The sequence below is a fragment of the Chrysochloris asiatica genome, unplaced genomic scaffold (genome assembly GCF_000296735.1).
Source record: "Chrysochloris asiatica unplaced genomic scaffold, ChrAsi1.0 scaffold00030, whole genome shotgun sequence".
Classification (NCBI taxonomy): Eukaryota; Metazoa; Chordata; class Mammalia; order Afrosoricida; family Chrysochloridae; genus Chrysochloris; species Chrysochloris asiatica.
In genome coordinates, this window is record NW_006408548.1 from 12,394,527 (window position 1) to 12,406,544 (window position 12,018).

A 12,018-nucleotide genomic window follows, 5' to 3' on the forward strand; every position below is an offset into this window, starting at 1 on the left:
AGTAGTTTCTCCTTGGATGGTTCTCAGTGTCTCATCCAACCCGGACTCTTGATCCAAAAGATGAGGGCTTCGGTCCTCACAGATGGCCGCGTTCTCTGGCCATCCCCGAAATCCCAAAAGCTGAGCGGGAAGTTCCACTCCGAAAACACTCTCCACTTGGTAAAAGAATGGGACCGAAACAAAAAAGGTTCCAGCTGTCAAAGAGTCTTTCCCCATCAGGAGAAAGATATGCTTGGAGTTACAGCTCCTAAGTGTAAAGAGACTTCGATTAGGCCTGTCTTCAACTTGTGCCAGTACCCCACGCTCCAGGCCCTGTGCTTTCCTACAAATCGTCGGCTTGCAGAGCCTTTCTCCCTCGGGCCTCTAAAACTTACTCCCGTCGGTTCTCTTATGCTCTGCGCAGAGCGCTGGGATGATTTCTTGTGAAGGAACCTTAAATCGTGTTCCCCTAAACTCCGGTGAAACACAAGACACCAGGATTGATTGTCACAGCGAGGCAGTTTTGGTGTGTGTGTATGTGTGTGTGTTTTAATTCAGGCTAAAGAAAATAGAATAGCAGGCGACTTGATCCAATTAGTATATGCCTAATTGAATTAATGTCATCCCTATCAGCCAATCCGAGAGTTCTGGGGTTGCGGGTCCGCGAAGCCCCTCCCGAACCGCACGTATATAATGCAGAGCGTGACAGCCCGCGAGTTTTCAAGTGGTCAGCTTGGTCAATGTCTTGGCATTAGAAAAAGGGTAGAAAGGCACAAGCTTGGTAGTAGATGGGACTAGAGATCGCAGTCCTTTTCTTCCGAGGTGGGAGTGTGGGAGGAGGTGCGTGAGTATAGCTAGTAACAGGGACTAGAGAAGGAAAAAGAGTTCTTGATTAGTTTCTTTCTTCTACGTTAAAATTTAGTTCGCTTTCCTTACAGGAAGGGCAAGGAGGTCAGGGCGCGCCAGTGCGCGCTGGTGAAGCGCGCGCTTCGGCAGGTGGGTTGCGGGGGCGCAGAAGGAAGGGGAAGTTACCTTCCCCTCGGAAGAGGGCGCTGGCTCCCCCATTCTGCCTTTATAATAAGACCGCAGAAAGAGAGGAAGCAGCCAGCAGCCCTCTACCCTTTGTAAAGCATGCAGTTAGGGGAGCAGCTCTTGGTGAGCTCGGTGAACCTACCCGGCGCGCACTTCTACCCACTGGAGAGTGCGCGAGGGGGCAGCGGTGGGAGCGCAGGTCACCTCCCCGGCGCGGCCCCCTCTCCTCAGAGGCTGGACTTAGACAAAGCGTCCAAGAAGTTCTCGGGGAGCCTCTCGTGCGAGGCAGGGAGCGGGGAGCCCACAGTCACCAGCGCGGGGGCCCCCACGGCCATGCTCAGTGACGCGGACGCCGGAGACTCCTTCGCCAGCGCCGCGGCAGTGGCCAAACCAGGGCCCCCGGACGGCCGCAAGAGCTCCCCCTGTGGGGAGGAGGAGCTGCCCTCGGCCGCTGCAGCTGCTGCCGCTGCCGCCGCTGCCGCCGCTGCCGCCGCCACAGCACGCTACTCCATGGACACCCTGAGCTCGGAGCGCTACTACTTGCAGTCCCCCGGCCCTCAGGGCTCAGAGCTGGCCGCGCCCTGCTCACTCTTCCCTTACCAGACGGCTGCTGGGGCGCCCCACGGATCGGTGTACCCAACTCCCAACGGGGCGCGCTACCCCTACGGCTCCATGCTGCCCCCCGGCGGCTTCCCTGCGACTGTTTGCCCACCCGGGAGGGCACAATTCGGCCCGGCAGCTGGTGCCGGCAGTGGCGCGAGTAGCAGCAGCGGTGCAGGCGGTGGCCCGGGCGCCTATCAATACAGCCAGGGGGCACCGCTTTACGGGCCATACTCCGGGGCGGCAGCGGCGGGTTCTTGCGGAGGGCTGGGAGGTTTGGGAGTTCCCGGTTCTGGTTTCCGCGCTCACGTCTACCTCTGCAATCGGCCTCTGTGGCTCAAATTTCACCGCCACCAAACAGAGATGATCATTACAAAACAGGGCAGGTGAGCGCAGCGTGGAGGGTCCCGGGGATGCGGGATGAAAGGGTGAACATGTGGTCTTGGGAGTGGCAGGGAGTGAGTGCACCCACTAGTTCCGCGCTTTGCTTGGATAATTTTTTCTCCGCGTAGACGCCTCATTTTCGATCAGATTTCTCTCCGAGTCTGGGAACGGAAGCTAGTACAGGAGGCTAATTAATGTTACAGTTGCTCCCTCTCTGCCCCTTGTACCAACTGCTCGTCATCCTCGCCTCAACTGAAGGGGATGAGGCGGAAATTGAAATTTGGGCATCCCCATTAAATTGGATTCAGTAGATCTGCCTGCTAGGCAACTGGGCCAGGTTCGCCGACCAGTAGCTGAGGATGGGGGATGGCGCAAGGACTGGTCACCTGAGCGCCATGGATGGGGCTCCTGCAGTTTTAGGCGCCAGGGTCTCCACGGGGCGCCTGCGGGAAATGGGCGTGAAGGCCAGAGAGTTGGCCTCGGAAGGTTGGTCTGGGTAGTTGGTTACACTTGTCTTGGAGTCAGTCCTGGCATGAGTTCTGGATAAGAGAAAAACGTGATACTCGTCCAATTGCTAACACGTCTGGGAAAAGGAGTTAGGGTGAGGGAAGTACTAGGAGAAGGGCGCGCAAAGGGAACTTTCAGGCTTATCGGTAAAAAAAAATTTTACGAGAACTTAAATCTTGCTCTTTGGCACTTGTGTTTTTAAGAAGACGTAATTTTTGACGCTCCGGAATAAAAATTAATGTGTGTCTGAAAGGTCTGAAAACTTGAGTGGGGAAGGCTCTGAAAACACATGAATTTGGGAAATAATGACTATGGGGCAGGTTAATTAGGAGAAGAGGAAGGTATTTCAAGAGTTAGTGATCCAGAAATAGTTTACATCGTTTTGGCCCGCTTTACTGGCATTCTGTACATTGCAGGCTTCTAAATGTACTCCGTCCCTAGCCTAGTGTGCCCGGGGAACCGAGCCGAGTCTGAGCTCTCTCTCAGGTGATCCTGGTTAAAAATCGCTTATCCTGGTTCTATTCCCTTGCACAGGCGCATGTTTCCTTTCTTGAGCTTCAATATAAACGGACTCAATCCTACCGCCCACTACAACGTGTTCGTAGAGGTGGTGCTGGCAGACCCCAACCACTGGCGTTTCCAGGGGGGCAAATGGGTGACCTGCGGCAAAGCCGACAATAACATGCAGGGTGAGGAGAGAGGAACCTCGAAATGGTGGGGAGCGGGTGGGGAAGAAATCGGAACCTTTGACTCAAGACAATTCACATTTAAATGTAGCACGTTTGGTCCCCAATCTGGGACCAAGAGGGGTATGAGTTTCTTTGTGTTGTTTGTTTGAAAGAAAGATAATTGCTAAGTCACGTTTTTTACCTACCACCATGTAGAACTTTTATAGTGGAAGGTAAGACAAATTCTATATAGTGGTAGATTTAAAAACAAACAAAATAGTGATGTAGCAATTATCTTTCTTTTAACCTACCACTATATAGAATTTTGGAGTCCTGATGTGGCATCATAGGATAAGCACTCGACCTCAAGGTCTGTTTGAACCGCAAAGTCAGCAGTTCAAACTCATCAGCCGCTCCTTGGAAACTCTACACAGGGTTGTTATGAGTCAACCGACTCAAGGGCACTTAACAACAACATATAGATTATTTGGGCACCTGGTGTGGTGTTGTAGCACTGCACTGCACTGTGATCTACAAGGTTGGCAGTTCAAACCCATCAACTGCCCCTTGAAAACCCTAAATAGGGTCACTATAATTCAGAACTGATTCAATGACAATAACAAGTTTGAGTTTATTCATGAAAGTGTAATTACCTTCCATCAGATGTTGTCTTTTTCAGCGTTAAAAACAAAACCAAATTTCAGTCTAATGAATTCCTATGTCATAGCCACTCTATAGGACTGTGTTTCCAAGGCTGTAAATCCTTAGGGGAGCTAAGTGCTACATCAGACTGCCAAATCTTCCTCCCAGGATGCAATTCGATTCTGTTAGCACCTGGGTCACTTTGTCCACTGCACTACAGGGTGCAGCTTTAAACAGGAGGCTTCTCCTGTTGGTTGCATTTTTAAATGTTGAGCTGCTGTAAAAAGATGAATGTCTTGTCCAAGGTAAGCTAGAAACAGGGACCCTAGGCAGAGTATCAAAGGTATCCACTTGGTTTCCACTGGGCAGTTTTATGCAGTGAGACTGAGGGACTTTGGCTAGTAAATTTTGATCTTATAGTGGTTATGAATCGGGCCGCGTACCGTAAGGTCAGCAGTTCAAAACAACCAGCTGCTCCAACGGAGAAAGATGAGGCTTTCTGCCTCTGTAAAGATTTACAGCCTCGGAAACCCTGTACAGGGTCGCTGTGGGTTGGAACCGACTAGATGGCACTTAACATCTTTCCATAGTTAATTGACACCCCTTTTTCCCACCTCCATTTGTAAACAGCCCTATATGCTTGGGTTCTGTTTTTTTTTTTTGTTTCATTTTCTCTTAGGTAACAAAATGTATGTTCACCCAGAGTCTCCTAATACTGGTTCCCACTGGATGAGACAGGAGATTTCCTTTGGGAAATTAAAACTCACCAATAACAAAGGCGCAAATAACAACAACACCCAGGTAGAGTGGCAGAGAGGGGGGAGGGTCTTCAAGCTATAGCTCTAACTAGAGTACATATTCTTTTCACTGTATTTGTAATGCTTGCTCTTGTCACCTGTTTACTTAGCTATTTCTTTCTAACATTTATTTCTTTGCACGTTTCTCATTTTTCTTTCTTTTTTTTTTTTTTTAACTGAATTTTCAATAACACTGATTCTACTATTAGGAACAGAAACACTGAAATTTTTTTAAGGAACTTAGGGGACCAAAGGAAAGGTGTTTATCAGACATGAATACTTAGCTATGTTTTAAGTTTCAAAAATGTCTTGATATTTAAAGTGACAATTAAAAATAAAGTTAGTAGGGGGAAGGAAAGCAGAGGTCCCATTTCAAAATACATAATTTGTTAAAACCTACTTTTGTTGAGTATCTGAGATGTTTTAGGTATGACCATTTTTGTTTCTATACCATTTTCAGATGATAGTTTTACAGTCTTTACACAAGTACCAACCACGACTGCACATTGTTGAAGTTACAGAGGATGGTGTGGAGGACTTGAATGAGCCCTCGAAGACCCAGACCTTTACCTTCTCAGAAACACAGTTCATCGCAGTTACTGCCTACCAGAACACTGATGTGAGTGTCTCAAATGTCCCAAGAATCTCTAAAGCTAGGTCCAACATAACAAAGTGCTCACAACTCTTTTTCTCACCCATCTAGATTACTCAACTAAAGATTGACCATAACCCCTTTGCTAAAGGCTTCAGGGACAACTATGATTCGTAAGTGCAGCCTTTCCTCATACTTGTATGATCAGACACTTTGAGAACATATTCTAAGAAGAGCTTTCACATTTGGGATTTTAACTTAATTTTTTGCATATTTTTGCCATTACTTACCTTGTTTTGGAATTTTCACAGAAAGGTTTCATTATTATTATTTTTTTAATGTTAAGGGTTTACAAATGAGGAGTGTTTTTTTAAAAACATTTCTGTGGAGATTCAGAATTTTAAGAATCTGCATTTACATACTCTTTTTTTGTGATCCAACTATTTTATCTTCACCAGAAAAGGTATTACTATACTCCTCCCCTTTTTTTAACATAACAAAACCCTGAAACTAAGAGGATGTAATTTTCAAAACATCAAATATCAAGGCCTTGCAAATGTCTTTCTACTCTGGATCTTCTGTATAGCCAGCTTTCTTTCTATCCCATTGGCAAGGGAAGGTTGCTTAGGGTTCTTCAAGTTCTAGGACCTACCAAGGTGAATTTTCCATGGTTTAAATATTAAATGTCTTAGAGGGAACTTTTGATGTCATGGGGAGTTTTTCTGGGTGGGCCAAGAATCCAGCTAAAATGAGCCCATGATTCTGTCTCTGTTCCTCCACTCCAGCAGGCCCACTGTCAGTACAAACTAGCAGACTTTTTCATTTCTGGGAGGTGGTTTGTTTGGGATCAACATTAGGGTGTTTTTTTAAGTGTTTCTCTTTATATTGTAGCATGTACACCGCTTCCGAAAATGACAGGTTAACTCCATCTCCCACGGATTCTCCTAGATCCCATCAGATTGTCCCTGGAGGTCGGTATGGCGTTCAGTCCTTCTTCCCGGAGCCCTTCGTCAACACTTTACCTCAAGCCCGATATTATAATGGCGAGAGAACCGTTCCACAGACCAACGGCCTCCTTTCACCCCAACAGAGCGAAGAGGTGGCCAACCCTCCCCAGCGGTGGCTTGTCACGCCTGTCCAGCAACCCGGGACCAATAAATTAGATATCGGTTCCTATGAATCTGAATATACTTCTAGCACGTTACTCCCATATGGTATTAAATCCTTGCCCCTCCAGACATCCCATGCCCTTGGATATTACCCTGACCCCACTTTTCCTGCTATGGCAGGATGGGGAGGTCGAGGTTCTTATCAAAGGAAGATGGCAGCTGGACTACCATGGACCTCTAGAACGAGCCCTCCTGTATTCCCTGAAGATCAGCTCTCCAAGGAGAAAGTCAAAGAAGAAATTAGTTCATCATGGATAGAGACGCCCCCTTCTATCAAGTCTCTAGATTCCAACGATTCAGGGGTATATACCAGTGCTTGTAAGCGAAGGCGGCTGTCTCCTAGCACCTCCAGTAATGAAAATTCTCCCTCCATAAAGTGTGAGGACCTTAATGCTGAAGAATACAGTAAAGACACATCAAAAGGCATGGGAGGATATTATGCATTTTACACAACTCCCTAAAGAATTATTTTAACCTCGTTAAAAATTAGCAAACTTTTTGCAGATGGACTTGGTGGTGTTTTTTTGTTGTTGTCTTCTTTGTCTAGGTTGCCAAAAAGACGTTTTGCCTTCCACCTTGATGCATCCTGTTTTGTGCAATTCTATAAAGAAGGTGCCAAAGTTTTTTGATTGCTGCAGGTAACTGAAACAAACCTAGCATCCCACCCCACCCCCCCAACCCTTTTAAAATGAATTCAATGGAGGGCTTTAAAGTATTTTAAAATTTGAAAGTTATCCAAGATTTGGGATTTATTTATTTGGAGACACTAAACATTTAGTGAATTGGGCTGTGAAGATTGAGGGCCGAGCACCATTAATGAGATGGAATCTCCAGTTCTCATTTCTGTTCGTAAACCTTTAAAACAAACAGAACCCACGAACGCTAAGGAGTTTTACTTCTGGAAGAGAAGAATTGGGCCTTAAGTTTCAACAGGGGACTTTTTTGCTGTTTACCTTCTGCTAGGGACAAAAGATGTTTAGCCTGGGAGGTTAGAAACACGATTATGAAAATACTGGTTGAACCTGACTTTGATTCCTCCCAGGCTTGCAGAACAAGCCATGTTTGCCTAGCTCAGGATTGCCTCACTGAGAGGAGCAGGCCTCTTGCTGTGTGTTGGGGTGGACCAGAGCACTCAGGAGAGAGGGTAAGGAAGGGAATGGCCAAAAAGAGAGAATTTAAAAGTGTACAGTTGTGTGTGTTTAGGTACGCTGTAGAATAAAGTGGAATACATTGTACAAATAGTCTACATAGGTATCCCAGATAATGTAAAATTGGTGCTTTGGCTCTGTAACGAATTCGCAATCAACTGACAACACCTGCAGGGGCAAGAAGATAGTTTCTCTCATCAGCCCCAGGATATTTGGGGGAATATTCTGTTTACTTCTTAGGTAGTCAAGAATGTATTCAGCTACCCTGTACTAACTTGAAACAGGTTTAAAGAAAACTCTTATTTCATCCTCTTCCTTGGCCTCTTCCAATGCCTCATCATCTTGGCAATGTGAAGAAGTTCAAAACCTGATGTCACAGCTCCTATAAGCTTTTTAGTGATCTTGGATTTTTATGTACAGTATTAGTCATTTTTAATAAATGTGGTTCAATATGGGAAAGAGCATAGCTCTGTCTTCTGTACAGGTTTTTTTCATCTTTGTTTCGTTTGTTTTTAATCTGATTTTTGCCTCTTCCACCATCTGCAGCTACTCTCCTTGATCATTCATGCTCTAGACTAACTGGGCTCTGGTCAGGAGGGGTTGGGAATGCGGATGCTTGTGGGGTTTTGTTGTTGTTTTGTTTTGTTTTACCTTGAAGGTGAATGGAACAATTTCCTCATCCCAGTGGGAAGTTTGGACCATGAGGGGTGAAGGTGAGGGTGGAGGTCACTGCCAGGATGCAAGATTGCCCACACTAGGCCTAATTCTAGTCTGAAAACCTTCGCAGTCAGGCCTTGGTGCCTGGTCCCAGCGTTGGCCCTCCTCCAATTTCACAGTTATCTGGGCTTTTTTTTTTCTCTCTCTCTCTCTCTGCCTTCTTAGGGCCACCCATTTCTGGGCTTACAAGGGCTCCCAGGGAACTGCTAAGGCTTTTTGAACGCCCGCGAGTTTCGGGTGTCACAGGCGCAGCCGGGCGCTCGAGCCGCCCACGGCTGGGTTTCTGCTACCTACCACCTGAGGCTTTCTTCGGCACCCAGCCACAGGGTGCACCGGCCCGCCACGGACTGCCAGCCTCGGTAGCTGCCGCCGGGGACCCAGCTCTTACAGCTCGGGACGCTGGGGCGCGGTCGCAGGCGCTGCTCTGACCAAAGAGGATCCCCAGTCTTCCGGCGCGCTGCAGCTTTGTAAACAATGGATGGGAAGCCTTTCGCCTGGCGTTCAGATCCGTTTATTTGGCTCACATTCCCCAAGAGGGCGAAGACCGCCCATTCCTTGGCTGAGCTGGTGGCCAGCCTGAGAGTCAAACCAAGGAGTTTGGCAGAGGCTCCTTTGCCCCCTCCCCCGCAGACAGCCCACCAGGCTTATCAGCAGACAGTCTCTGGTCGGGTTTGCAAACCTTTCCAGTCCCCTCCGGCCCCTCCCAGGGTAAAGGTCTGGTCTGGAGTGTCATTCGGCTGACTGCGCGGCGCGGAAATGCAGCCGCTAAGAGGATTAGCTGCTGGGAGGCTAGCTATGGGCCCGGACCTCCTCCCTTTCCGCACGCAAGTAAGGCCTCCTACTAGGGCTTGTACCTGAGGTTTCCCCCCAGTATCCTATCTCCGCCACCCTTCCGGAACTGGACTTCTTCCAGTGCCGCCCATGACCTTGGGGGCTTGAATTCAAGCTCTGCAACTTCGGCTCAAAATGCTTTTGGCAAAGCCACTCTGAATTTTATCGAGGAGCTGGGAGGCGATATCCTTGAGAATTTGGCTTTCAATGTATATTTGTGGTGGACGAACTCAGACTTGAGAAAGGGACTCAGCTCCCCAACCCTGGGCTACACACCACAACTCTCCTGCCCCCATAAAATTGGGAGCTTATTGGGGATGTGTGGAGGAATTTGGAAACAGTGTTTATTCTGCCCTTAGGAAGGTCTGAAAATGCTAATCACCGTCAGTTAATGTAGACCAGCCCCAATCTATTTCGAGTCCTGTATATTTTTACACCGTACAGTAAAATGAACCTGGTACTTGTGAAAAGTCCCTCACAGTGTTTAATAGAAATGTAAGTGGCTGAGTGGCCTCAATTAACACCTTGTGATAAGGCATTCCTAAGATGGAGTGTCAGACACCAAATTGTGAAGAGATGTATCTAATTAATCCTCCTAGGATGACACCGATAAACAAGCCTCTATTTAAATAAAGATCAAGGGCTTGGCGCCGCGTTTGTTTACATTCTCGGTCAGTGTCCCCCAGTTTGTGCCAGGTGCTAGCGGTCCTCCAGGGTTCACTTTTTTTACACAAATGAAGAATACTAATAAAAGAAACCAAAACGAATGAGGGAAAAGTAGTGTAAAAAGAATTCTGATTCAGAGTTGGAAAGATTTGGCGTTTTCCAAACGCATCTTTTCATTGTCAAGTATTTAGGGTTGCTCTTTCCAATTTTAAAAAAGAGTGGAGAGCTGTCCCACACTTGGCCCCAGGAAAATCTTTTCTGCTTTGGGGAGAACTTTGGAGTAGGACCTTCATTGCCCCCTAACCGATCCTGGCATGATTGGCTCCCCGAGGTCTTAGGTATCCTCCGTGTGGAAGCCTAGTATTGCTAGGGCGCTCGGTTGTTGTCTTGGGGATGGGGGTGGGTGCCGCTCTCTTCTGGAAGGAAATTGGTAAAGGCGGGAAGACACAGAAAAGAATTTGGGGAGGAGGGGAGGCTGCCGGCTCTGCGCCAAACTTTTAGCCTGTGAAAGCGGACCTGGTTTTAGAGTCTATTTAAACCCTTCATCTGTTAGAAGAAATGCATCATCCATCCCCGCAGTGAGGAGTTTCGAATCTCCAAATGTGCTTTTGTCCCAGCTTTCCTCCCTTTTCAGCCGCCTTTGATTAGCTTTAAACTAGGATAAAGGCAGCATTACCATGTCTTGGCTCTCTGCAATCGCTTCCTCCTTTAGCAACCATAACGGGGCACTTGAAGTGGGGGTGGAGTAAATAATTTTTAAAATCTCTACAGGGTGTCATTGACGCCACCGAATAACACCACCACCACCACCACCACCCCCGCCTGTGACCCTTGATTTTAATGCACATTGAGTCGCCAAGGGGACGAACATTTATAATACCCTTTTTTACTTGTCTAGGCTACTTCTAAGCGTAGTGGTTACGAATTGGGCAACGAGTCGCAAGGTCAGCTGTTGGAAACTACCAGCTGTTCCGCGGGAGAAAGATGAGGCTTTCTGCTCCCTTAAAGATTTACAGCCTCGGAAACCCTGTACAGGGTCGCTATGAGTCGGAAACGACTCCACGGCACATAACATCAACAACAAGGCTACTTCTGTCTCTTCCCTTTCCCGTTCCCACCGTAATGTCCCACCCCTCTGCACGCCAAATCCAAAGTTTGGCACTTTCCCTTAGAGATCTCGGCATCACCCTGGAGGCTCTTTTCCAAAGGCAACCATGCGAACATTTGTTGGAGAGCCCAATAGAGTCTCTCTATGAAATGCCTACCACACAACCCCCATCTCTTACATCCAGGCTTTTGAATATGAGAGCTTGGGCAGGTCCACCGCGTGCAGACTCGAACCCGCAGAATATGTCCATTGGCAACTACATTGGGGGTGGGGGTGGGGTGGAGTGCTTCCTACGGCTTGCAAAAGCCAGGGCCCTGCGCACAGGTGTGGGGTTTGCAAGGGTTCTCTAGCGCTGAAGCCCGGCAACGGCTGGATCTCCCACACCGCGACCAAATCGAGCGATCTGCTGGCAGCCTTTTAAAAATTTGTCACGGTCTTAAAAAATAATAACACATTTTAAGACGGTGAGAATTAGGAGATGGATGGCCTTTGAATTTCTCATTATGATTTAAGCACTGGACTGCTATCCTCAAGGTCGACAGTTCAAATCTACCAGCCATTCCTTGGAAACGCTTTAAAGGGTCGCTATGAGTCGCAATCGACTGGATGGCAGCCTTTCTCCTTCCTCTTAAGAATCTTCTGCGTCTCTCATAGGACGCCAGGGAAAGGAATTAGATTCTCCAGCTGTGAAGCAGGTTATCAGCGATGCCCACTCCACCCCACCCCACTCCAAAGTGTACCCACATCTGCCTGCATCCATGCCCGCCTGCATGCAATGGTTACTATTAATTTTGGACTATAGGGCATCCAGTCCACTCCAACTCATAGTCACCTTGTAGGACTGTAAATCATGATGAAAACATAATTTCTCCCAAGGAGCAGCTCTTGGGTTTCAAATTAGCCTGGAGCCTCCTCTCTGAGTACCACCAGAACTCCATCGCCTACTTTAAAAACACCAACTCCCTTCTATACGTCTTTATAGAAGTAACAGGGCTTGCACTGCAAATCGTAACTCTAGGCTCTACCCAACATTCCCGGCGCTATAGGCTCAGAAGAGAACCCTGCGCCTCACTCTTGGCCCCAGTTCTGCAGCCGTTCTGTACCCGGCTGCGGTGCGCCTCTTCTCCCGGCCGCGGGCAGCCTTCGCCATCTGCTGGTCACCGCGAGTAAGGATCTCT

The 12,018-nt window shown here is 47.9% G+C and overlaps 1 protein-coding gene across 2 annotated transcripts; it reads left to right on the forward strand.

Moving 5' to 3' along the window:
• Positions 1-694: 694 nt before the first annotated feature.
• On the forward strand, positions 695-7,976 carry EOMES (eomesodermin). Of its 2 annotated transcripts, none has more exons than XM_006851607.1 (6): positions 695-1,997; positions 3,037-3,191; positions 4,492-4,613; positions 5,070-5,228; positions 5,313-5,374; positions 6,093-7,976. In XM_006851607.1, exons 1-6 carry the CDS (start codon positions 1,111-1,113, stop codon positions 6,829-6,831), a joined length of 2,124 nt encoding a protein of 707 aa, XP_006851669.1. In that variant the 5' UTR covers positions 695-1,110; the 3' UTR covers positions 6,832-7,976. The 2 variants fall into 2 exon arrangements, with proteins under 2 accessions (XP_006851669.1, XP_006851670.1); XM_006851608.1 differs by having other exon boundaries at positions 6,150-7,976.
• Positions 7,977-12,018: the final 4,042 nt, after the last annotated feature.

What these genes read in the sequence shown, in the direction of transcription:
- EOMES (XM_006851607.1), top strand. Translation starts at nt 1,111, where the DNA reads ATGCAGTTAGGGGAGCAGCTCTTGGTGAGCTCGGTGAACCTACCCGGC. An exon ending in AGCCGACAATAACATGCAGG is followed by an intron (nt 3,192 to 4,491) that starts GTGAGGAGAGAG and finishes ATTTTCTCTTAG; the next exon opens with GTAACAAAATGTATGTTCAC. An exon ending in CTGCCTACCAGAACACTGAT is followed by an intron (nt 5,229 to 5,312) that starts GTGAGTGTCTCA and finishes TCACCCATCTAG; the next exon opens with ATTACTCAACTAAAGATTGA.